The sequence below is a fragment of the Ictalurus furcatus genome, chromosome 17 (assembly GCF_023375685.1).
Source record: "Ictalurus furcatus strain D&B chromosome 17, Billie_1.0, whole genome shotgun sequence".
Lineage (NCBI taxonomy): Eukaryota > Metazoa > Chordata > Actinopteri > Siluriformes > Ictaluridae > Ictalurus > Ictalurus furcatus.
The window spans coordinates 14,182,810-14,210,372 of NC_071271.1; the positions used below are offsets into that span (position 1 = coordinate 14,182,810).

General features: G+C 37.9%; 1 protein-coding gene across 6 annotated transcripts; it reads left to right on the forward strand.

The window, feature by feature from the left end:
- Positions 1-5,562: 5,562 nt before the first annotated feature.
- Positions 5,563-27,343, forward strand: eml2 (EMAP like 2). 6 transcript variants are annotated; one of them, XM_053647226.1, is made up of 23 exons: positions 5,673-5,781; positions 6,471-6,523; positions 9,564-9,749; positions 11,629-11,755; positions 14,631-14,735; positions 17,863-17,891; positions 20,048-20,177; positions 20,427-20,576; positions 21,291-21,360; positions 21,586-21,696; positions 21,849-21,944; positions 22,344-22,478; positions 22,590-22,689; positions 23,576-23,730; positions 24,374-24,499; positions 24,605-24,736; positions 24,992-25,059; positions 25,277-25,365; positions 25,566-25,663; positions 25,759-25,846; positions 25,940-26,035; positions 26,388-26,518; positions 26,613-27,343. In XM_053647226.1, exons 2-23 carry the CDS (start codon positions 6,508-6,510, stop codon positions 26,736-26,738), a joined length of 2,364 nt encoding a protein of 787 aa, XP_053503201.1. In that variant the 5' UTR covers positions 5,673-5,781; positions 6,471-6,507; the 3' UTR covers positions 26,739-27,343. The 6 variants fall into 6 exon arrangements, with proteins under 6 accessions (XP_053503203.1, XP_053503200.1, XP_053503201.1 ...); XM_053647228.1 differs by lacking the exons at positions 5,673-5,781; positions 6,471-6,523 and adding an exon at positions 5,563-5,666 and having other exon boundaries at positions 9,582-9,749; XM_053647225.1 differs by lacking the exon at positions 6,471-6,523 and having other exon boundaries at positions 5,569-5,781.
- The last annotated feature ends 220 nt before the right edge of the window (positions 27,344-27,563 follow it).

Sequence of the window (27,563 nt, forward strand, 5' to 3'; positions counted from 1 at the left end):
GAAAGAATGGCTGACATGCCGAGTGCTTAATATCTCCTTTATACCACCCACATGAGAAAATCGACGACACTTCAATTTCTTACAATCTGAAGACAGTGTGGGGGAGGTCACCTCATAACAACGTTTATTTACCAGGCTTACACTGGTTATCTCATTACTGTGGGATTAATGTGAAGTAGATCAGGGTTTAAGGCCTATACTTACCCCCATATAATAGTGAATATAAAGAAATTATTAAACACTTTAAATTCTATGTTCATCCAGGCATCCCATGGGCCGGTCTGTAAAAAAAAAGGAAATGGTGTGGGATGTGTCAGCCAGGGTGCTATGGAAAATATCATAGCTGTCAAAATGTGGCCTAAAATTACACTGTTATTCTTTGAATGTTTTTCAAAGCACAGGAACATATTTAAGTTCACTGGTGTTTGTACAGACTTCAAGTGAATCACATTATCCCTAACACAGATGAAATGCACACACTGTCCATCATTCATGCGGCATCTGTTACTATATTTTCTTACATGATTGGTATTATGTGAAGCATTAATAACGTGAGAAATGACTCATGAATGACCCAGTAATGTGAATTTCTTGGTTTATTCATAATCAAGTGAGGCATTTCCTATAGGACAGCCACTTTACTTCTGTCTACTGTCTAAATACAGCCATTCGGCTACTTTAAACTTGAATAGCTTGCTAGTTATTACATTTCATTCCAGCATCTACACACTTACACTGGGTCATAACAGTGATATTGTTTTGCTATTTGATTTTCAAATACAAGGCAACATTATTTTTATGTAAATGAAAACACCATGGGAAACCTTCATAAGTAAACACTGCCATGGTATCTTCCAAATGTATACACTCTGACATAAGTCATTTATTCTCATGAGAGATGTACACTAAGATGTGGAGAGGTGCATAAATCATCAACAAAATCAACACACACATATCATTCCACTGAAACTGACTATAGGATACTAATTATGTCAGGGTTTCAAAGCAACCTTGCTGAATTAAATTACATGGTGTAGAGCACTGAATTTCAAATAAAATGCTATTTTTCAACCGAACTAAATATAAAAGTTAAACATGTTCTGACAGCTTAGAGGCTACAGTGTGAGACGCCAGCTGCAGTATATACTGTCATGAAGCCACAAAACTTCTTGAAAAAAAGTCTGATGAGCCTGACATTTCATAAGAATTTCAACTTTTGTTTCTAGATGTGTTAAACAACTAACATGGCACCTTTGATGGCAGATCATTTAATTTTTAAGTGAGCAAAACTACTGGAATAGATTGTCTTAATGTAAATTAAAGTAAACAGCACTTAATATTTGGTTGGAAATCCCACTAAGTCAGCGACCCAATAACATCACCAAACTATTGCATTCTTCTTTTGTGATGCTTTTTTTTTTGGTGGGTGTTCTCCCTTCAGTCTCCTCTTCAGGAGATGAAGTGCTGCTCAATTCAGTTAAGGTCTGGTAATTGACTTGGCCAGTCTTCCACTTTCACCCCTGATGAAGTCTTCTATTGTTTTGGCAGTGTGTTTTGGGTCATTGTCTTGCTGCATGATCAAGTTCCTCCCAATTAAATTAGATGCATTTCTCTGTAAATTGGAATACAGCTTGTTTCTGTAGACTTCTGAATTCGTTCTGCAGCTAACCATCATGAGTTACATCATCAGTAAAGATTAGTGAGTCCATTCCACAAGAAGCCATGCAAGCCCAAGCCAGGACACTACCTCCACCATGCTTGACCCATGAGCTTGTATGTTTTGGATCAAGAGCAGGTCTTGTCTTTCTCCATACTTTGGTCTTTCCATCACTTGGTTCCAGAGCTTTTGTGGATCATTTCTGTATCTCTTTATCTCTGACTATTCTTACTGCTGATAAGTGGTTTGCATCTTGTGGCATAGCCTCTATATTTCTGCTCTCAAAGTCAAATGGTGGATTGTGATACATTCACCCCTGCCCTGTGGAGGTTGTTAGTGATGGCACTGACTGTTGTTTTGGGTTTTTTTATTCACAGCTCTCAAAATGTTCTTTTCATCCACTGCTGTTGTTTTCCTTGGCTGACCTGTTCAATGTCTGGTTGTTAGTTGTTAGTGGTTTCTTTCTTTTTCAGGACATTCCAAAGTGTTGTATCGACTATGCCCAAAGTTTGTGCAGTGGCTCTGGTTGGTTTTCCCTCTTTTTACGGCTTCAAAATGGCTTGCTTTTCTCCCATAGACAGCTCTCTGATCTTTATGTTGGTTTATCCTTTTTAACAACAAATGCAGTCTTCACAGGTTAAGCCCAGGCCTCAAAACAAGAATAGACATTTAGCGATATTAATTGTTTAAATAATCACTCTAACAGGGCACACCTGGGCAACACAAAATACCTGACTGTCACATGTTCCAATATTTCTGAACACTTGAAAAAATGTGTGGGTTCAAACAAAATGAACCATCCTAAGTTGTTTAACACATCTATATGTAAATATCAGGAAATTAATGCTGAAATTCTGATCTATCATCTCATATCCATCTTTTGAGCTCAAACCCAAATGTCTTTAGTCTATCGCAAAAACATCAGAATTGACCTTGCCCCTTTTCTAAAGGGACTGTAATTGGTTTATATGTTATGGAACTGTAATTAATTGCAGTTACGTTTGTGTTGATTTTAATATTTGTAATCATAACGTTTCTCTCAACCCCAGAGCGAAATCAGGTATTTGCTATTCATAGTCCTGTACAGTGCTGGCACACAATTCACATTAGTACTCACATAAACTGATAACACATCAAGGTAAGATTTATAAAGTTTCCCAAACACATACATAATGATCTTACCTCAGAGAACTAGTAGCATTATGAACCAGAATCTATTTCCAGCTTGGCTCTAGAAGTATGACTCACAACACTGTCATAATGTCTGTCGCGCCTAGAAATAGAAAAAAAAAAAATTGAGATTTGTATTTTTTTATTTTTCCAGTCATCAGACTTTAATTATATTTCTCATTTTTTACTGCCTAATTTCTTGATGCACACTTGTTCTTCCCTTTATTGTGTAAATTCTGCATAAAATAGAGTCTTAAATGAATACTTCACATTGTAAATAAATTAGCAATTTGAAATTAAAGCTTGACACTCTAGTCTATTGACAGAAGTCATCAAAACTTGAAGAGGAAGTGAAAATCAGCACATAAAGACAAACACATTCCTCTTGCTTCTTTTGTCTTCCTTTCTTCCACCCTCCCTTTTTAAGCAACATGTCAGCTTGTGAAAGTGTCATGAGATTAATGATGCATTTGCCTGCAATGGGGCCATAAATATCCCATTAATCTATTACTCATATGAATCCATCCCACCATAAAAATCTGAACACATAATGTGTAGGCCAGGTCAATAATACAAGCACTCAAATTATACACAAAGATATAGCTGCTTTTGTTCATTCATTCATTCATCCTCATTTAACATTATATATATATATATATATATAAATGTCATCAACTAAAGATCCCCATTTGTGTTTTCTTGCTATTGGTAAAAGTTTAATGATATAATGAAAGAAAAACAGTAAAAAAAAAAACAAAAAACAAACTCGTAAGACCTTCTAAAGGCAGAAACAAACAGTGGATAAACAAACACAAGCGGGAAGCTCGAGCAAAATTTATTTTGGATTTTATCTTGTGTTAACCAAACCACTAGTTAGAAGCCAGTTTAGTCACACACCTTGTTGTGAACATGCTTTCATCTAAAAGAGAGTGCTTTCTCTTATAGAGCCCCACAGTTATGGAACAGTCTTCCAATTAGTGTTCGGGACTCAGACCCAGAATCAGTGTTTAAGCCTACACTTAAAACGTATTTGTTTACTCAAGCCTATCCTGACTAGACTTTCTATTATGCTAAGCACAGTCCTAATAATCTTTTCTCTCCCTCTCTCCTTCTGCCGAGCCACACACAATTTTATGGAGATACTAGAGATCCTGATCCTTTCTGCTCTCTGGACCTGCCTGATCCGTTTCGGATGTCCTACCTGGAGCTCTCATCTACTCCAATTCCAGATTGCTGGGACTACGGCTGCTTCTAAGGCCAAACAGACTTCATATAAATCCATAATGAACTTTTTGACACTATCTGTTGTTACCCAGATGAGGATGGGTTCCCTTCTGAGTCTGGTTCCTCTCAAGGTTTCTTCCTCTTAAAACATCTTAGGGAGTTTTTCCTTGCCATCGTCGCCATTCAGTGGCTTGTTCAGTTGGGATAAATTCGCACCTTTAATATCTGTATACCATGTTGATATTTCTGTAAAGCTGCTTTGAGACAATGTCTATTGTAAAAAGTGCTATACAAATAAAAAAAACTGAATTAAAATTGAATTAAAATTCATTCAGATACCACACAGTGGAGTATCTGATGTGACTTTATTTAAGAATGCTGTGAATGGATCAGTTTACTTGTTTTTTATCTATAGAGTTAGTAAATTAATATCATAGAGTGATAATGTGTATCATTGGTGTATGTATATGGCTTATTTGAGAGGATTTGTGGTTTGGGAGCTTTAACAAGCACAACACTGCCTTTTAGTGTTTATTTGGCGGTTAAACAATTCTTCCGTTTTGCTCTGTCCTGCCCCCTAGTGGATAATTCACAACAATACCTGATTTTCACACATTTACAAGTTAAATCATCACGTTGGCTGGAAAACGAGACACTCAATTTTTATTAGAATTATTTAAAATTATAATTAATAGAATTACAGGTTGCACATGTTATTCACTGATGACCAATTTATATAGCTTTTTTTAAACAATAATATATGTTAATAATAATAATAATAATAACAATATGTTAAGCTAATAAAAATATTGATTTATTTTATTTTACTTTATTTTTACAATGACTGTAGATACAAGCCCAGTTTTACCCACTGTTTCATTTATCTTAACAAAAATAGAGTATAGAAATGTATCTATAATACAGAAATATAGACCTTAAATAAGAAATGTAAGCTTAAATAATTCAGATTTTATATTACAATTGTCTTCATACCAGAGAAAAAGGAACAGACATAACACGCGATAATAACTGAAGACATGATAATAACTTAAGTAAAATCGGTGACATTCCTAAAATCTTATCCTAAAATCTGATTCCTAAATCTTGTGAGATTCTTTGTATATTCTCATCTGCAAATGGCCATAGATTAAATTTAGATTTGAAATCAATAAACAAAAATAAAATCAAAATAATTGCCTATAGGTTAAGTTGGCTAGGCATAAGGATATAGCCAAAGCGATAGCAAGAACCATACAAGTTTGCGTCCTAAAGAAGATGTTTACCGTTAGTGTCCTCCTGTTAAAGGTGAACCATACAGTGTGTGTAATAATCTAAGAATGTCTATTTAATATATATATATATATATATATATATATATATATATATATATATATATATATATATATATATATATAAAATAATTCTTAGATTATAAACTGGTGACATGTAACAGGAAGCGCGTGCCTGCGCTCCTTCCGCACGCACATCCAGGCGGTGCGGCTGTTGCCATAGTAACGCTGAGCAGGTAGTCGCGAGCGTTGCCAGGGAAGGTGTTGAAGGTTCCCGCGGAAAGTGACAGACACTCGGAGCTAAGAGACTGGTTATTGTACGGGAGGTATTTGTCGGTATTTGTTTTTTGGGGGGAGAATAAGAGAAAGAAATGTCTGAAAGAATAGCCTCGTGTGGCAACCTGTGCGATAAGAGCTCCCTTCTTCTTCGGTATTGTAACGGTAAGTTTTGGCACGAGAGAGAGAGAGAGAGAGTGTGTGTGTGAGTGTGTGCGCGCGCGCATTCATAGTGAAGGTGCCCAGCTAGCTCGGTCGATAGCACACACTGACTGTTCTTTGTTACACTGTTTCAGTTAGTGTCCTAATACAGCATGAGCTTGCATTTCCCCCTAATGTTTAATCACTTGATTGGGCAAAGCGAAATGCACAGGGCGTGCAAGCCATTATTTCATATCTGATATAGTTTAAATAGCATATAGGCTATAGGACATATGGAGCCATTCGGATTGTGTCTACATGATACAGCAGTAGAGATTATTTATTAATAGAAACATTTGTTTAAATGACTGCTATTTCGCCTAGGCTAAATGCAAACGACAGAATCATCCCGTAGGATATATTTACATATTATGGCTTTGTGTTGAGATGGTTATTGTTAGCCTGCTCAGTTGCTACAACATGAAGATTTCGATCACTGCTTTAAAATAAAGTGATTATGTGGCTTGTGACAGCTGTGTAGGTTTTAAAACGGGCACGAGTAGCCTAATATGAGACAAAATGATGCAATTGCTATAAGTCAAGGGGTTATCCTATATGTTATGAAACATGCACCAAGAGCAGTTTGATGCGGTAGCTTAGTACTGTTTTGTTTTGTTTACACTTTATACAATATCCCCTATCCACCTCAACAGATCACCTACAGCACACATACAGTATACAGCCTCCAAAATGAAAGAAAAAAAAGGTTAGCTCTTTTATTACTATGTTCAGCTTTGATATAGTGTACTTGAGGTATTTGAGTATGATGTTATGCATGCAGAATGTAGCCCTGGAATATTTAGACAGTTGAAGCAAATCCTTCATAATATCAACAATGTTCAATGAATGCATGATTTCAGTTGTTTTCCTTGTACAGTCACATTCCTGAATCCAATGTGTGTCCCAAACCCGTCTGGAGATATAAGAAATTGGCCTTATGGTAAAATATTGTGTCATAATACTTCAAGGCATTTTCATGATACACAGTATGTACTTTGATAGTCAGGTTTGCTCACAAAGTGCCTGCAATCCAGTCTGCCACAAAAATTCAAAAATAAAAATATTGGCTTGACTGATATTATTGCTTAACATCTACAAAAAGAAATGATTTAATACAAAAAGCATGATGGTGGCTTAGTGGTTAGTATGTTTGCCTCGCACCTCCAGGGTTGTGGGGTTCGAATCCCGCCTCGACCCTGTGTGCACAGAGTTTGCATGTTCTCCCTGGGCTTCAGGGATTTCCTCTGGCTATTTTGGTTGACTCCACCAGTCCAGAGACATGCGTTGTAGGCTGATTGGCATCTCCCAATTGTCTGTAGTGTGTGAGTGTGTGTGATTATGCTCTGTGTTGGGTTGGCACCCCATCCAGGGTGTCCCCCACTTTATGCCCTGAGTCCCCTGAGATAGGCTCCCCGTGACCCTGTGTAGGATAAGCAGTACAGAAAATGGATGGAATAGGTCAGTGTTATAAGAGTATTGACACTATTTATTCTCTCAGAATTTACTCATGATTATTATATTATATTGTCATACTGCTGAGCTCTAGTAGATCCATATCTTTTGTTAGGTGAATAAACTACCTGTCCTGGACATGTGCAAACCAAAGTATCATCTACATACACATGGATGTTAAATATATTGTAATTAATTTTTACTCTTGATACCTACAATTATACTCATTGGTCATTTTATCAAACAGACCTCCAATATAATCCATCTGCTGCTATGCATATTTTCTCAGCTCCCCACTACCTTTTCCACCGGGGTGTAAGAAATGGGTAACCACTGCCCGCTAACCAGATATGATTTGCGGAGGGCCATTCTTAACATAGCAGTGAATTTGAAATGGTATAAGTTTATTACTTGGAGCAGTGTTGCTGGGGTTTTAATCACTGCTCGTTTGAGAATAGTCTACCAAACAAAAAATATGAAACATCCAACAGTCATCCTGTGGTCAGGATGATTAAGACAAGCTATGCAAAGAAAAAGATGAGCTATAATCTCTATCTGCACAGCTAACAGGTGTACCAAGCTATGTAAGCACATAATAAAGTGATCATAGTGTGTACACACCTTACTATGTCAGTTTCACTGCTGTGCTAAGAGTGGTCCATCACACAAATAATCTTTGGTCAGTAGTGGTCTGTTTCTATCAGTGGGTTGGATTGTTTACAGATTGTGCAGCAGATGGGCTACAGACATTGATTACTTAGGTACAAAGTGCATATTTGTGGTAGAATTCTTTGCTAAAATGATTAATGAGTGTAGCTCCAAGGTAGGTATACCTAATAAAGCGGCCACTGAATGTACTTAACATGGTGACCAGTTTTTATGTATTTTGTCACTGTGACAGATGGTTAGAATGAATGACAGATGGGATGCTCGGATTAACAGTAAGCCTATAAAGTGAAACTAATGTAATGCAAGCAAGAACACAAGGCTTTATATCAGTCAGTTATTTGCATAATGGCCAAGGAAATATTACATAACAAATCCCCTACATGACTTATATTTCATAAATAAATACTACATCATACATTCTTTACATTGAAATTGAGACAAATAAAAAAACCTCCTCAAGTATTGATAAATAAGCCTGTTTTTTGTTATCAAAAATGTTATATATGGATGAAAGTTGCTGCTCAGTGCACTTCCTGGTAGTGCCTGGTCACTGCATCATTCAAGTCTGGAACTTTTCCAAGCCTTTCCACTTCAGACAGGAGCAGTTATATAGTCTGCTGCATAGGGAATGGCAGCAAAGAGCAGTATCCTGTTACAAGCAGCTTTGCAGTGGGCAGAGAGTGGTTGAAGGAGGGGGTGGAGGGGACGTTGTTAGGGCGAGGAGCAGGGAAGGTCCAGACACAGAATCAGCTATCTAGAAACAGGAAAGGAGGGAGAAGAAGCTGCTGGCAAAGACCCCCAGAGAATCCATAAAGAAAGCAAGCTAGAGCACGATCGGCTGTACCACTGACTGACTGTCTGACACATTTTAGCCCTGAGTGGAATGGCAGGTAGGAGGGGACCAGTCACCTTTTAATGAATATTTCAGCAAGCTTGCTCACTGAGCCTTGACTTTCCTCTTGTTCTATTTTGCACTCTTGCATTTCTCTTTCCTCTTCTCTGAGCCGCCACTCCTCTCCATCGCATTGTATCCTCTGTCCTGGTGTCCTTGCATTTGATGTACTTACCACATGCTAAAAGTATATTTCAGCTGTGTGCTCTGTGTGTTAGCAGGTGCAGGCACCAAACAGAGATTTAAGATCTCTGATCATAAAGATCAGAGATCTTTATGATCATAAAATCATAAAAATTTCATAAAATTCAGATCATAAAATTTTCCTTGCAAACAAGCAAGCCTTGTTTTCGCTCTAAGAATATAGAGCTGGCTATTGTTTTGTTTTATTTTGTTTTTAGAAAATTGGCATAATTGTGAAATGACTAGAATACATACTAAGTGTTACACTTTGCAGTAACTGTTTTCTTTTAAATATTATTTGCTTATTGTTTGCATTTTCCTTTAAATCGGTCCCTTGTTTTGTAGGACAAATCAGCTTTGTTGTAGTTCTCACTTGCCATTGTTATAGACATCCGCCATGTTGCCCACTGCTTCTTGTCTAATATTTGAATAAGTAATCACTATGTTGTCTACATTTGTAGGATACAATATCCACACATGAAAATGTATCATCTACTTCCCAGTAACACCAATTATATGTTACAATTATATATCTCTCTGTCTTTTTTAGATGATATCCTGTCTGCAGGGAGTGGGATGGAGATGGATGACCGTCTGTCTCACCTGGAGCAGAGGGTGCAGCTGCAGGAAGATGAGATCCAGCTATTGAAGGCTGCTCTAGCTGATGCACTACGTAGACTGGGTTACTGCGAGGAGCTCACACAAGCCAGCAGCAGGAAAGGAGCACCCACCAAAGGTCAGCACTCATCATGACACTTGCTTTTAGCTTTACCTGTCTGGGGTATGGTCCTGCCTGCTAGCCAGACACAGTGACAGCAATAATAATGTATCTTAGACCAAAAGGAACATTTCTTAATTTTTCTGGTACTAGTTGCAGGAATGGAAAATACTTGATTAACTGTACTTCATTACTATATTTAAGTATTATTTTGGGGGTATTTAAACTTTACTTGGGTATTATGGAAATTGAATGCTGTACTCATACTGAATTACATTTGCAATAGAAAATAAATGTACTTTTTACTCCTTTAATTTTTATTTCGACCTTCAAAATACTCGTACAAATCTCAAAGTTCTCTTATTTTCTCATCTAGCCAACAACCGCATACTATCAATCAAATCTCCTGCATACACTGATCAGCCATAGCATTGGAATGTGTTGGAAGCAGGAAAAATGACAAGGGCCAAACTGTGCTGGCTAGACAACTGGGTCAGATCATCTCCAAAACGCCAGGTCTTGTGGGGTATTTTCGGTATGCAGTGGTTAGTACCTAACAAATATGGTCCAAGGAAAGACAACTAGTAAACTGGCGACAGGGTCATGGGCTCCTTTTCCATCTTGTCTGATGCCACAGAACTACTGTAGCACAAATTGCTGAAAATGTTAATGCTGGCTATAATAAAAAGGTGTCAGAACACACAGTGAATATTCTTTAAAAATCAGTTTAGCATTTAATCAAATTTATCAATGTAGAAAAAACTATCAAGAATCATGCCAATTTGTTATCTGTGTTGACCTTCTTATGCTACAAATTATAGTTACCGCTTTAGCTCTCTGTGTGCTTCTGAAGATGGTTAATCCACTAGACTGCAATGTCGACTGGGGCCATTTACACGACAACGTTTTCAACTAAAAACAGAAGACTTTTTATGGAGTTTGGCTGTTCAATTACACAACAACAGTGTTTTGGGGCCTGAAAACGTAAAACTTTTGAAAACAGGTTTCAAAGTGCAAGTTTTTGAAAACGATGCCGTTATCGTCTTCATGTAAACATACAAAAACTAGAATCTGTGAAAATGATGATGTCATGCGCACACATATTACGTGTTCAGTCTAGAGACATGTATGCGAGTACTTAAAAATAACGCTAAAAAAGTAGACGACACTGAAACTCCTGCTTCACTGCTGCAGCGTCCGGTGTAAACTTTTAGCAGTGCAGAGCTTACAGAGCATACAAGCTGCAGTTTTGTCATCATTGTCACCCAATTAAAAGTAATTCCACACAAGAGACATCTTCTTTACACACAGCCCGAATTTGATGTGTTTTCCCACCCCACCCTCTTTTGATTGACAGGATATAATCGTCCCTGATCATCGGATGTTTTTAAACTAGTGTGAAAAATTGCCTTCATCAGCTGATACCGATTATTGGCTGATTACATCAGTGCATCTCTAATTGAAATCGTTTTCAAAACACTTTTCAAAAACGCAAAAAAAGGAAAAACTTTCCCGTTTTTAGTAAATCCTTGTCATGTAAACGTACCCAAGATAAGTAATAAAGTTACTTCACGTGAAAACAATGTTATAACTTAAAAAAGTTTATACGTTTCTGTATGTTTTAAACATGATATTTTAACAGTCTCAACAGTTAAAAACATTTAAACAGTAAGAGTTTCACACTGTCTATACATTCACTTAAGTATAATTCCTCATTACTTTTCCACCCCTGAATAGTTGCCTGTAATTTTTTCTTAGCATGATTAAGGGCATGGTTTTAAACCTGCATTTATTGTTATGTCTACAACTGTTGTATGTAAAACAGACTTATATCATCAGGTTTGTTCATTTACTTATCTTACATGCTTTTACCTCTGTTGCTGCTTCCTGGTTTCAGTTCGTCAGATTCTACAAGCCCTTCCATCCAAGCCTTTAGCCAATGGTTATATTGATCAGAAAAGGATGGGGGGCTTCCCATCCTCCCCTTCCTCTCCGAAAAAGGAGGTCCTAATGTCTATCAAAAGGTAAAATAATTTAAAAATGTAAAATAATTTGCAGTGCAATATTATTGTTTTTTTTATAAAAAGAACACAGAATTTTGGACACACCTGATTAAATCCTATGTTGAACTGAAAAGGAGATTAAAGCAAAAAAAAGCAAACAAGTGCTCAGTACACTGTACAGTATGTGAAAACGTCTTTGAGACTGTTCAAAAGGTGATTATATTATGAAGCTGGTGTGGAGAATGCCAGGAGTTTACAAAGCTGTCATCAAGGCAAATGGTGGGTATTTTGAAGGATTTAAAATATAAGATGGTTTTGATTTGTTTAATAAGTGTTCATTCATTCATAATCGGTAACCATTTTGTCCTGGTCAGAGTCGTGTTGAGTCTGGAGCCTATTCTGGGAACACTGGGCACAAGGCAGTAGTTCACCCTGGATGGCACAGCAGTTCACCACAAGGCACCATGCGCGCGCGCACACACACACACACACACACACACACACACACACACACACACACTTGTTCACATCTAGGGTCAACTTTAGCGTCACAAATCCACCTACTGGCATGACTTTGGGAGGTGCGAGGAAACCAAAAGAAACCCACACAGACATGAGGGGAATATTTGAAACTCCCCACCGACAGTAACCTGATCTCATGTTTGAACTGGGTAACCTAGAACTGTGAGGTAGTAACAGGGAATGTAAGGGGAAAAGAGCATTCTGTGATTAGGTGTGTCCAAACTTTTGATTGGTTTTGTCAAACTGTGTGTTTCTGTTGTTATTGAGTCTCTATGTATTGTTGATTTGTTAGAAATTGGCTGTTTGCATAAATTGCTATGATGATTGTGATGATGATTGTGATTGTGATGATGATGATGATTATTAACGGTAGCAGTAGTAGTAGTAGTATTAGCAGCAGTAGTAGTAGTAGTAGTAGTGGTGGTGGTGGTAGCAGCAGTAGTAGTGGTAGCAGTAGTAGTAGTGGTAGTAGTATTAGCAGCAGTAGTAGTGGTAGCGGTAGCAGTAGTAGTAGTAGTGGTAGCAGTAGTAGTAGTAGTGGTAGCATTAGTGGTAGTAGTAGTAGTAGAAGTAGTAGCAGTAGTAGTAGTAATAGCAGCAGCAGCAGTAGTAGTAGTAGCAGGAGTAGTAGTAGTAGTAGTGGTAGCGGTAGTAGTAGTTTTAGTAGTAGCAGTAATAGTAGTAGTAGTAGCAGCAGCAGCAGTAGTAGTAGTAGTAGCAGTAGTAGTAGTAGTAGTAGTAGTAGCAGCAGCAGTAGTAGTAGTAGTAGTAGTAGCAGTAGTAGTGGTAGTGGTAGCGGTAGTAGTAGTAGTAGTAGTAACAGCAGCAGCAGTAGTAGTAGTAGCAGCAGCAGTAGTAGTAGTAGTAGTAGTAGTAGTGGTAGCGATAGTAGTAGTTTTAGTAGTAGCAGTAATAGTAGTAGTAGTAGCAGCAGCAGTAGTAGTAGTAGCAGCAGTAGTAGTAGTAGTAGTAGTAGTAGTGGTAGCGGTAGTAGTAGTTTTAGTAGTAGCAGTAATAGTAGTAGTAGTAGCAGCAGCAGCAGTAGTAGTAGTACTAGTAGTAGCAGCAGCAGCAGTAGTAGTAGTAGTAGTAGCAGTAGTAGTGGTAGGGGTAGTGGTAGTAGTAGTAGTAGTAGTAGTAGTTGTACTAGCAGCAGCAGTAGTAGTAGTAGCAGCAGCAGTAGTAGTAGTATTAGCAGCAGTAGTAGTGGTAGTGGTAGCAGTAGTAGTAGTAGTAGTGGTAGCAGTAGTAGTAGTGGTAGCAATAGTGGTAGTAGTAGTAGTAGTAGTAGAAGTAGCAGCAGTAGTAGTAGTAGTAGCAGTAGTAGTAGTAGTGGTAGCGGTAGTAGTAGTAGTAGAAGTAGTAGTAGCAGTAGTAGTAGTAGTAGTAGCAGCAGCAGAAGTAGTAGTAGTAGTAGTAGTAGCAGTAGTAGTATTAGTAGTAGTAGTAGTGGTGGTAGTGGTAGTAGTAGTTTTATTAGTAGTAGTGGTAGCAGTAGTAGAAGTAGTAGTAGTAGTAGTAGCAGTAGTAGTATTAGTAGTAGTAGTAGTGGTGGTAGTGGTAGTAGTAGTTTTATTAGTAGTAGTGGTAGCAGTAGTAGAAGTAGTAGTAGTAGCAGTAGTAGTAGCAGCAGTAGTAGTAGTAGTAGTAGTAGTAGTAGTAGTAGTGATAGTAGTAGTAGTTTTTGTAGTGGTAGTGGTGGTAATAGTAGTAGTAGTGGTAGCGGTAGTAGTAGTTTTTGTAGTGGTGGTAATAGTAGTAGTAGTGGTAGCGGTAGTAGTAGTTTTTGTATTAGTAGTGGTAGTGGTGGTAATAGTAGTAGTAGTGGTAGCGGTAGTAGTAGTTTTAGTAGTAATGGTAGTAGTAATCCTTGTCATCATCAGAATCTTCATTGTTGGTCTTGTGTTGTATGACATAAGTGCAGTGATTTTCAGTACCACCTAAAGGTGGCAGTATTGAGCAATAAAACCTGAATGTGTTGACAGGCCTGTATGCATACTCCAACCTGCGGGATCTTTTTTTTTTTTCTTATTCAAATAAAGCATACAACAGCCTCTCTTTTCAGTCAAAATGATCTATTTAGTACAATTTTAAAAAGTTTTTTTTTCAGTTCATAATACATCTGATCAAGTTTAAGTGTGTCCGGACTTTCAGATACTAGATAACTGTATGTAACTATACTATATAACAGATACTATATAAAAGTGACTGCAGTGTTTTAACCCCTCCCTCCTCCTTTTTCAACTGTCAGTGTGTTTTCCTTTCTTGCATACTCACTTCTGCTCTTTTTAGGCCCCTATGAATTATATATATGTGCTGTGTATAATACCATGCCTGTGCTTTTGTGTCCCTGTTCTCACTTCTCATCTGTCAGAAAAAGCATGTCCACAGAGCGTCTGTCCACAGCCAGGAAAGAGATGGCAGACACACGCAGCAGAACCACCTCATCCAGCAGCTCAACCTGTGGCAAAAGAGACAGGTAATTAGTCAGCCCATTTTGTGTGGCAAGTAACTTTTGTTTCCTTTTTGTTTTTCATTTCGGATAATAAGAACTGAATGTATCTGAGCACATCATCCTGTCATTATATGAATTGAAATGTGGGGCTTTTTGTAGAGCATCTGATGTCAAAAGCATCTCTGTGATAATAGCTGTGACAAGAAGATTGCATACTCTTTTTTATATACAGTGCTATAAAAAGTACTTTTTGAAGTACTATATTGTTCTGTAGAAGTATGTTATACTTTTGTCAGAAAGGTAGTATCAAATATAGAAGGATATTTGTTACATTAATGTTAGCAAAATAAAACTGATGATAAAATTATAGTGCTGCATAAATTAACTTTGTTGGCTTTAGTATTATAATACTGACATATCTTCTTACACTTGTCTTCTCACAAGCTGTAACTTAATTATGCGTTTTAAACGTGTATCCTGGATACACTGGGGCAAGTTGTTTGGCTAAATCAGGATTAGTTACACAGTTTCTTATTATAAACATGTTTGCAGTCATTGTTCTGGTTTTATTTCACTTAGTTCCATGGTGGGGGGAAAAACAATGGTTTGGCTCTTGGTACCAGAAACCACAGGCAGTTGATCAAATTTCACAAGGTGTGTATGAGATAGGCAGCTAAAGAGTTAACTCTCACTAAACCAATACGCCAGGACACCTGCACATTGTTTGAGCAGTGAATAATCCAGCTGGATCATAGGGAAGCTCTGTGCAATCGTTTTTTGCCTGGCCAGCACCCTCTTTGAGAGTTACTCCCACCAACACAAAGTTCAGCATAGCACTGCACCGAATTAACAGAGGGTGTGTTTATGGGCGGTCATTCAGAAAGAGGAAGTGCACTGCTATTGGCTGGATAGAGTCATAGCCCAACACGGTTTAAGTTGTCTCACACCAGGAACTTGTCTGTTGCCCGTTGGTTTTCACGGTCCTGTTATCCGCATTACCACTCAAAAGAAAATTACTATGAAGAAATCATCCAGGTAAGCATTTTTTTTCTGTTTTGGTTTTGACATTTTCAAGGATTTCAACTTTACATTCTCTCCAAATTTTGGCAGATTTAGCAGATACACAAGCCAAAGTGGAGTGTTTTAATTTTGGTACTGTCTGTTAACATGGCTTAAAGTTATTGGAACATTACTGAAGTTACTGTTATTGGAAAGTGACTTAAATATACCCTTAAAATAAAAAGAAGCTGTACAAAGTCCATTGAACATTTTGAAAGAGTTACTCTTGCAGACTAACAGTGGCATAAATAAAAATGGCTTCATAATTCCTTGACCGTGTATTTGAGGGAGCCAATCTTTTAATATCTAGTTGTTATTCAGACACGGCTGTACGTCCTACAGTAACACGTTAAAACCAGGGATTGAACTGTTTGATTTTTCAGTTCATCTCTGAGTAAAGATGTGAGACTAAATATTAAGAGTGGCTTCCTCAAATTCACAGTTAGATAATTGTGCAGCCATTTTTGTTTATCTTCAGTCTGGAGCCACATATTCGCTTTGATTACCAGTTGACCTCTTTCCTCTGCTATATAAAAGTAGAACATTATGGGTTAAGATATGTTTTTAAGGCATTAAGCAAACTGTATATTGGCTATGAATGTGATATGTACGTACCAGTGAGTTACAGCTTTTAGTCTTGCTTCAGAAACCCAATGTTTTGTTTGTATTTGTAGGTAAATAAAATATTCCTAACATTTTTAGAAAACATTTTAGGAAATGCAGTGTTGAAGTTTCCACTTTGGTTCTAAAAGTCCTGCTTGTGGTTGTAAAGAGACTTCTGATGTAAACACACTTAATGATGTGAGTCACTGGGGGGAAAAAACCTCTGCATGTTACCATCTGGTATTATTTGTTTATTTGTAACGTCAGGCACATGCAGAAACCTTGTTGCATGCAATACACTGTGTGCAGTTCCTTCAGTGAACTGCTAGTATTGCATTCTGTGCAGATTGATCCTTCCCCACCCCCACATATCCACATGCATTAAGCATATTGATTTCCTCCAACACACCCAAGCTGATGGGAATTCTGCCAGAACAAATAAACCTCAAAATGGCTGAATAGAATCCTGCTCGCATCTTCTCTTTCAATGTTTTTGTGTCAGTAGCTTATCCCTGTTGGTTGATTAAAGTCAGTTTTTCTCTTTTATCTTCTTTGTACTGCAGACCACCTCTGTTCACTTAGGAAGCATATATGTCTCACATTTAATATTTTTAAAAAACTTTTCTTTCAATTTTACTCTATATTCAGATGGATTTACTTTACTGTATTGTAAGAGCGACGTTTTAGTCAGCAGCATGTCAAAATTGCTTGGGAAGAATACTGGCTTCAGGGCTGCCTGATTTGATTAAAGCCCTGCCTTAATTAAAGGTTTCCATGGAGTCCTAGACAGAATGGGCCTGCATTTAGAAAGGGCTGTAGTAAATCTACATTGTAAGACACTGCCAATAGCCACAGTCTACTTTATTTGCTGATTTCTTAAAATATATCTTAAATTTTTTAATGCATAATTTTATACTAAATACTTTATAGTTCTTCTAAAACTGAAAACAGTGGCTTCAAGTTCTTTTGCTGACTGCTGCTGTGGCTTGATTTTGATGCTAGCTGTTAGAAGTAGCCTGGCAATCAAACCAGCATTTAACTGCAGTTTTACTGACAAGGGGGAACAGACACTGGGACATTGCTTGTGAAGATGACTTCCTCTACACACGCACGCACAACCACACACTCACAACCACACACGCACACAGAGAGAAGCATGTTGGTACAGCAAGTATGGCCAGGGGTTCAATCCTACATACATTACCTTTTAAAAATAAGCAAAAAAAAAGAAGCTGTACAAAAACTTTCATATATTGATAATGATATGGGCTGTATGTATATTTTCTTTGTGTGTAATCAGCTGCTCACCACATCAGTGCATTAATGGTTACTAGTGGCTTAACAATAAAGTATGAGCTTAATAAAATATTCACGCTCCACATTTAATGATATTTAATGAAGCTGCTAGTAAGAAGTTGAATATACAATAAAATATCATTCATGATGTATAGCTAGCTAATGTTTTTTTTTTGCTTTTGTTGTCTTTCAGTAAATCCAAAGAGTGCACCCTCAATGCTGGTAAGTCTACAACCAGTAGGACTTTAATTCCACTTTGATGCTATACACTAGAAGTTGTCAGACTGGTTCTAGCCCCTACCGCTTTCATATATTGACACTGCTCTGTGAAACCACCACACAAATAATAGTGAGAATCAGATGCAGCTGCTTAACTAGCAGACAGTTATATGATGTTCAGTCAGCAAAGTAAGAAAAAAGGATTGTAGATGTCCTGTAATTAGGTGTGTGTGTGTGATATATACACATACACACACATTATATATAATGTGTGTGTATATATGTGTGTGTGTGTGTGTGTGTGTATAAAATAATATAATATATATATATACACACAGTATCTCACAAAAGTGAGTACATCCCTCACATTTTTGTAAATATTTGATTATACCTTTTCATGTGACAACACTGAAGAAATGACACTTTGCTACAGTATAGTGAGTGTACAGCTTGTGTAACAGTGTAAATTTGCTGTCCCATCAAAATAACTCAACACACAGCCATTAATGTCTAAACCGCTGGCGACAAAAGTGAGTACAACCCTAAGTGAAAATGTCCAAATTGGGCCCAATTAGCCATTTCCCCTCCCCGGTGTCATGTGACTTGTCAGTGTTACAAGGTCTCAGGTGTGAGTGGGGAGCAGGTGTGTTAAATTTGGTGTCATCGCTCTCACACTCCCTCATACTGGTCACTGGAAGTTCAACATGGCACTTCATGGCAAAGAACTCTGAGGATCTGAAAAAAAGAATTGTTGCTCTACATAAAGATGGTCTAGGCTATAAGAAGATTGCCAAGACACTGAGCTGCAGCACGGTGGCCAAGACCATACAGCAGTTTAACAGGACAGGTTCCACTCAGAACAGGCCTAGCCATGGTCGACCAAAGAAGTTGAGTGCACGTGCTCAGCGTCATATCCAGAGGTTGTCTTTTGGGAAATAGACGTATGAGTGCTGCCAGCATTGCTGCAGAGGTTGAAGGGGTGGGGGGGTCAGCCTGTCAGTGCTCAGACCATATGCCGCACACTGCATCAAATTGGTCTGCATGGCTGTCGTCCCAGAAGGAAGCCTCTTCTAAAGATGATGCACGAGAAAGCCCGCAATCAGTTTGCTGAAGACAAGCAGACTAAGAACGTGATAAGATAAACTTATTTGGGTTCAGATGGTGTCAAGCGTGTGTGGTGGCAACCAGGTGAGGAGTACAAAGACAAGTGTGTCTTGCCTACAGTCAAGCATGGTGATGTGAGTGTCATGTTCTGGGGCTGCATGAGTGCTGCCGGCGCTGGGGAGGTACAGTTAATTGAGGGAACCATGAATGCCAACGTGTACTGTGACATACTGAAGCAAAGCATGATCCCAGCATGTATTCCAGCAGGATAATGACCCCAAACACACCTCCAAGATGACCACTGCCTTGCTAAAGAAGCTGAGGGTGAAGGTGATGGACTGGCCAAGCATGTCTCCAGACCTAAACCCTATTGAGCATCTGTGGAGCATCCTCAAACGGAAGGTGGAGGAGCACAAGGTCTCGTACATCCACCAGCTCCGTGATGTCGTCATGGAGGAGTGGAAGAGTACTCCAGTGGCAACCTGTGAAGCTCTGGTGAACTCCATGCCCAAGAGGGTTAAGGCAGTGCTGGAAAATAATGGTGACCACACAAAATATTGACACTTTGGGCCCAATTTGGACATTTTCACTTAGGGGTGTACTCACTTTTGTTGCCAGTGGTTTAGACATTAATGGCTGTGTGTTGAGTTATTTTGACTGGACAGCAAATTTACACTGTTACACAAGCTGTACACTCGCTACTTTACATTATAGCAAAGTGTCATTTCTTCAGTGTTGTCACATGAAAAGATATAATCAAATATTTGCAAAAATGTGAGGGGTGTACTCACTTTTGTGAGATACTGTGTGTGTGTGTGTGTGTGTGTGTATGTATGTATGTGTATGTATGTGTGTATGTATGTATGTATGTATGTTATATAATATAATATACAATATGTCGTTAGCCAATTACAGTAAATTCTAATGAAATGAAAATGCTATAAAGAATTTTATATATTAAGGCCTACAGCAGTAGTCTACATAAATGTAAATGATTAAAGGAAAAAAAAAGTTAATCTGTTCACTTGAGCAGTTCTTTGCTCTCTATTGAACAGAGGATGGGTACGTGAGGATGTTCCTGCGTGGCCGGCCAGTTACCATGCACATTCCTGACCAGTTGAGAGAGAGCTACAGCCTTGACCAAAAGGCAGCACTGACAGACCGCAAGCTTAAACTTCAGTGGGTGTATCCTTGATATGTGGCTCATTACTTGTTACATATTAATATGCTGCCAAGTGTGCATAATGTAACTTCTTTTTTTTTTTTTTTTTTTTTTTTTTTTTTTAGGGTATTTTCAGCCTTTTTTATGCTCATCCTTTTTATTATATTTTTCAAATCGGCCACATTGATTAAACATCATTTTAGAAATGTTTTAATGCATGTAGTGTTCCTATGGTACACTTTTCATTTATGTTCCTTAATACAGTCTGTCAGTTATGGCTACAGGGGCAGAGACTGCCGCTGTAACCTCTACTTGTTGCCCACGGGAGAGATTGTCTACTTCAATGCTTCCGTTGTTGTGCTGTATAATGTGGAGGAGCAGCAGCAGAGACACTACCTGGGCCACAACGATGATGTAAAATGGTAAATATCTACAATAAATGCAGAGATTGGCCTTCATTGTACCAAAGGATACACTAAATATGTTTGATCATGGAACAGTTTTGTCAGTAAATCGCAATCTGTTACCAAACAAATCCACCTTCCATAGCCCATCCAAATTAACTGCTGCTGTTATCGCTGACAGTGCTGATATCTTGATCAAAATTGTAGATCATGTAAGCTCCACTTTTTAATCTACTTTTATCCATATACATGGAGGAAGGAAGTGAAAATGCCTTCGGATATAATTTGCATCCAAATGAGCCCTGTGCATTTTTCCCTTTTACTCATGACATCTTTCAGTAGGCTCCTATCTGTCAGATAAGTTAAATCAAACAATATCAGTGCTGTATTCAAATGGGCTTAGACAGAACATATGACTTCTATAATAAATATGTCTGTTGTACCTAGCAAAGTTGATAGCATTTATTTAATGCAAATGAGGTGGATATCTTGCTTTTTATTTATTTACTTCCTTTTTTTGTAGTTTAGATGTTTGAATCAAATTCAAAACTGTGCACATTTTAAGTATATTATGGATATCTCTCACTATTTTTATGTCCTTGAGCATTGATTGTTAGTGGGTTTGTCTCAAAGTTGAATGTTATAGCACATGCTTTTATCCTCCTGGAGATGGAGCTATATATATTAACAGCCTGTCTCCTGTCTGTGACCAACTCAATGTTCTCTTTGTAGCTTGGCCATCCATCCTGACATGGTCACCATAGCAACAGGACAAGTTGCTGGAACAGAGAAAGATGGCAAAGTAAGTTTTTTTTTTTTTTTTTTTTTTTTTTTTTTTTTTTTTTTTTTCCCCCCCCCAGAATTGTGGTGAGTAGGCTCATTGAAGGAACCATTTTCCTACTTACTGAAGAAAAATAAAACTTTAAGCCATGTTTAAATAAATTACACATCAATGCTTAATACAAATCTGTGTAAAATTTAGGTATGTGTATGCCACTAACTAGTTTTTCTTACTTTCTCTGATAAGCTGTTAGCTCCTCATGTTCGTGTCTGGGACTCTGTTAGTCTGAACACACTACATGTGATCGGGTCTGGTGTATTTGACCGTGCTGTCACCTGTGTGGCCTTCTCCAAATCAGTATGTTGAATTTACACTAGTTTTTCCCAGCTGTAAATCACTGTTTTAAATATGAATTGAATCATACATGTAAAGGTGCATTACAGATTGCGATTAGTAATTTGTTTATAAGTGCAAATGTGAATGAATTATGTATCTCTCTACAACCCCAGAATGGTGGTGCCCATCTGTGTGCAGTTGATGATGCAAATGACCACATCCTATCTGTGTGGGACTGGCAGAAAGAAAAGCAAATTGCCGAAGTGAAGGTGAGATGAGGATGATAAACTACAATGATGAGCATAGAGAACAATAAACCATCGCTTATTTAAAAATTCAAATCATACTGGTTTGACATTATGAAGTAAAAATGGGGGCACATGAGCTGTAATAAGTTGGCATAACTGTGAAATAATAAATATAAAGTGGAGGCTAATTTCCTGCACTAGGTCCTATGGATTGTAGTGATCATGGGGGAGCCATGTCATGCTTATTTGAGTAGAAACCAGTGCATGATGGCTGTTTGGCCTGTTTTATCTATGTAAACCAAATTTGATTTTAATTATGAGCCTGCATTTAGAAGGGAAAGGCCTTTAAAAATGATCAGTCTCCTGAATGGAAGCTCAAAATTGCCACAATGCATCCAGTGTTTGCTCTTTATGGTTCAGTGCTCAAATGATTCTGTGCTGGGAGCAGTCTTCCATCCCATGGAGGCCAACCTGATTGTCACCTGTGGGAAGTCTCATATCAATTTTTGGACTATAGAGGGGAGCACTCTAACTAAGCGCCAGGGACTGTTTGAGGTTTGTGAACTTCTCCGTATTTGATCGATATTACGGTTTCCTATCCTGTGTATGTTGCATCTGTTTTTAAGGAATTTCCATTAATTGACTTATTGATATATTTTTTTTCAGAAACATGAGAAACCCAAGTATGTGCTGTGTGTAACCTTTGCTGAAAATGGTGATGCAATAACAGGGGACTCCAGTGGAAACATCTATACTTGGGCTAAAGGTTGGGAAACCATTTTTGCATGCCAAAGGAATTTCTAACCCTGGCTTTAGTTGTGTTTGTTTGTTTATTTATTTATTTATATATATATATTTTTTCTCTTTTTTTAAATAAATGAAGCGCAGTGCACGTCCTTCAAAATGCTGTATGAAAAAACAAATAGAGTATTGTCAGTATTCTACAGTATTATTGAGAGAGACATCAAACAAAGTAAATACTAGGGGTGAATAATAAAACTTTAAACATCAAACAATGCAAACTGACATTCCGCATTAAAGTTCAATACATAAGTCACTACACATGGGTCATTGAAGTTCAAAATAAACTGTTAAAGTTACAGTGCAGGAGGGATAGAAGAACTCATAGCTTAGATGTCTCCTTTGGGCTGCAGGTACCAAAAGGCAGTGATGTGAAGAGGTGTTGGCTAAGATGTGTGTTTCCTTAGATCCTCTCACAATGTTTGGTGTAGTTTTAGGTGATGTTCATGATAACCCACCTCCTTCTGAAATACTTTGTAGTTTGATACTGTATAGTAGCCTGTAACGGTAGTGGTCAAACTGGACAATTGAAGATTAAAAAAAAAAAGTCTTAGATGAAGCTGTGTGTATTGTAGCCTCAGATTCCTGTTGTTGGTTAACAGGAGAGGAATCATTTTGTCCCTATATAATAGTTAGTGATCCTCTCAGTGGTAGATCTACTTTATCCGCCCCCCATTTAGGAGGTAAGCTTCTCTGTATGTTGGATCATGATCTTGAAAGAGAATGACCACGAAGTATTTCAGTTTATGCAAAAACAGGGCATATGCAAATCGTATTTGAATAACAAATACTGTTGGTGGAGAAGCTGCTTCTTCATGATCTTTCATTTGATGGTGGATTTTGACGGACAGGTGGTAATAGAATCAGCCAGGTGGTGGCAGGAGCTCATGAAGGCGGGATCTTCTCCCTATGTGTGCTGAAGGATGGCACACTGGTGTCAGGAGGAGGGAAGGATCGCAAGGTGGTGCTGTGGGATCATGAATACCACAAACAGAATGAGATGGTGGTAAGGCAAACTTAATGTGTATAGTTTATATCCAAAAGCCTCCATGTCCCAGAACTTCTTCGCTTAAATAATCATAGCTGTAGTCCTAAAATAGTTTAAATAAATAAATAAAGACAAATGTACTCCAGCTATTATTGTACATATATATATCTTATTTATAATAAGCAATCCCAAAATTTTGAGGAAAAACACCCAAAAGTGGCTGGAGAAGTAGTGAGTCCCAACTTTTTTGAGACGTGTTGCGGCCATCAAATTCAAAATTACTTTATTTTTCCTTAAAATGGTACATTTCCTAAGTTTAAATATTTGATATGTTTTCTATGTTCTATTGTGAATAAGGGTTTGATATTGGCAATCATTGCATTCTGTTTTTATTTACATTTTACACAGCATCCCAACTTTTTTGTAATTGGAGTTGTGCTACTTACGTCCTAAAGTATTCAATTTAACTTGAGCATGCATGCAAACCTTTTTTTTTGATTATTTCTTTTCCTCTCCATTTTTTCCTTCATGATATTTTAGATTCCATTTAGATTTTCATGAGCATGCATTCCATAATACACCTGGTTACTGTGGATATTCATTGGATTAGAGATTAAACTCATAAAAGACCGCAAAAGATGATATTTATGCTTTTATACAGGTTCCTGAGACTTTTGGGCCTGTTCGCACTTTGACTGAGGGAAAACAAGAGGAATTATTTGTGGGAACCACCAAAAATGCCATCCTGCAAGGCTCCTTCTCTGGTGCTCTCTCACCCATCGTTCAGGTTCAGTTGAAATATATACACAGAAGCAAATATTCGAATAATTGAGAAACATAGCATTATCCTTCCCCATACACTGTTTTCTGTATCTTAACGCTTGCCTGATAGGGTCACACAGATGAGTTGTGGGGACTGGACGTGCACCCCAGCACTAAACAGTTTGTGACATGTGGTCAAGACAAGCAGGTCTACCTGTGGGATGTTACCTCCCACCAACCTCTGTGGAACAAGACCATTGAGGTTTTATTCTTATACGAATAAATATATTCACTGAATCACTGCGATCTTTCCAGTACATCTGTGTTGTAGAGTAGATCTGTATTTGCTGGGCAGAAGAACTACTACAGTGTTTGTGATGCATGTGTATCTATATGAAAAGACATGATTCCTACTGGACCACTACCATGTGTTATCTTTGCATAAAGTGTATTGTCTCTGTTGCTGTTCCCTGCTATATTTATCATATCTTTGTTGTTGATGTCCCCTGACCTCCAGGACCCTGGTCGTTCTGCTGGCTTTCACTCTAGCGGCACTGTGCTTGCTGTGGGCACCATGACTGGAAGGTATGACTGCACATGAGGGTTTCATCATACAGCCAAAACAAGCACAATCATGAAGTGTTTCCTAAAAATTTTATATATATATATATATATATATATATATATATATATATATATATATATATATATATATATATATATAATAAATTTATTTATTTTTAAATAAACATCTGGTGTCAAAAGAGTCAGTATGAACAGTGTATCTTTGTTCATGCTATAGGTGGATGGTTTTGGACACTGAAACCAGGGATCTTATTTCTATGCACACAGATGGGAATGAAATCATCTCCACTGTCAAGTACTCTCCAGGTCTGCAATATTTAGTTAGTTAATAGTTAGCCCACACAACAATGAATGCTTAATACAGCATATGCATTGTGCATTGAATAAAAACAAAGCAATGAATATAAGCAAAGACCTCATACTGCATTTACACTGACAGTCAAAAGAATGTCTTCATGAGAAGGTCCAGTATGTTCTGTGTTCAAATCAAAGTTTCTCTCTCCTAGATGGAGCATACCTAGCTGTAGGATCTCATGATAACTTTATTTACATCTATGCTGTGACTGAGAATGGAAGAAAGTATAGTCGAGTTAGCAAATGCACCGTGAGTCATTATTTGAGTCATATTTGAAAAAATCCGCAGGATTCCTCCAGTTTTAATGCCAACCTGTACTCACTGCTGTATGTCTCTTCACTCAGGGGCATTCCAGCTATGTTACGCACCTAGACTGGTCCACCAACAGCCAATATATTGTCACAAACTCAGGAGATTATGAGATCTTATACTGTGAGTTGCTTTGTCAATCTGTGGTCTTCATATAGTAATACGTAATGTGGATTACATTTGATCTTCTACTTCTAATTAATCTCTGTCTAAAAGGGGAGGCCTCCAGTGGGAAACATATTACAAGCGCAGAGGTAGTACGCAACCTGGAATGGGCCACTTCGACTTGTGTGCTCGGATTCAGTGTGTTTGGTGAGTCAGATCACTCAATAATAAGACGTTATGATCCCCTTACATCAGTGGTTTCTCACATTTTTGGAAAACAGTATATACCAACTAGTAACTAAAATTAATTTTCTTATTGTTAGATTGCCTGTATTTGAAGAATTGCATGTTAACAAGGGTTAAAGTAGTTAGCTACTTTCCTATTCTTGTCTGGAGACTTTTCCTGAAAATTATTTAGAAGTGACCCTGTAAAACTGTCTTCATAAATGTATAATGTTGAGATTGCATTGTTAGGCCTTTTTTTTTAATTTAAAGAAACTGATTAATTTAAGACCCTTCCTGTATCATGAAAATATTTTCCTCTGTCTCATGTTGCTAGGCATCTGGCCAGACGGCGCTGATGGCACAGACATCAATGCTGTTTGCAGGTCAAATAACCGTGGTGTCCTGGCTTCGGGAGATGATTTCGGCAAAGTGCGTTTGTTCTCTAACCCCTGTTCTCAGCCAAGGGTAAGCTTCCTGCACTCATCTGTGCAAACACATTAACACGTGCTGTAGAAATGTAATTCGGTTTGTAAAATTTGCTTTCTTCCTTTGCTTTCAGGCACCTAGTCATGTATACGGTGGGCACAGCAGCCATGTAACCAATGTTGCCTTTCTCCATGATGACAGTCAGCTCATCTCTACTGGAGGGAAAGACACCAGCATTCTTCAGTGGGCACTTGTCTGATTATGCCTGTGCAACCCTGCTACTTATTTACTGTAGCTTCCTGCCCACCAGAGGGCAGCACTGCTGTGCCTACCCTGCATCCATAATGTCCTGTCAATCTTTAGTCTATTGTGTGTGTGGGGTGTGTGGGGTGTGTGGGGTGTGTGGGTGGGTGTGTAATGTTCACCTTAAGTGCTGGTCTGTGTCTGGGACCAGGTTTGGTTTCCTTTTCTTTTTTTTTTTTTTTTTTTTTCTTTTTTTTTCTTTTTTCTTTTTTTTTTTTTTTTAAAGCAACTACTTAAACAGGTAAAACTGGTGATAATATTCCAGGATCAGTCGTTCCCAGCAGCCCTTGGCCTAAACTGTATTGCGCACCCTGCTAATGCATGACTGAAGTGAGCTGTAGTGAAGCAGAAGAGGCATGACCTAACTGTTCAGCCATATATAAGCCTAGTAAGAAAGATTTGACCTCTTATAGAACCATTGTATATTATCCAGTTACTGAGTGGACGTGATTTGGAAACTACATGGTGATCAGTGGCAGTTAGTGCTTCATATTTATCTAGGAGTGAACCTAAGATGTGCTTTGCCTTCATTTTGTTAATAAAGTTTATACTGTACTCACATTACCTTACTTCTCTTAAAAAGTGACTTGTACATCTTTTGTAATCATCCTTCAGTTATTCAACTTTGTAATGCTGTTAGTAGAAACATTTTCAGGGATTTGAAGAGGAATGTGTAAGTGTAGTTTCCTCTATCAAATAGATGTATGGAAAACCTATTTCAAATGCAAAAAAAACCAAAAAAAAAAACAGTTTCAATAAAACTTTATGGCACAGTATGCAA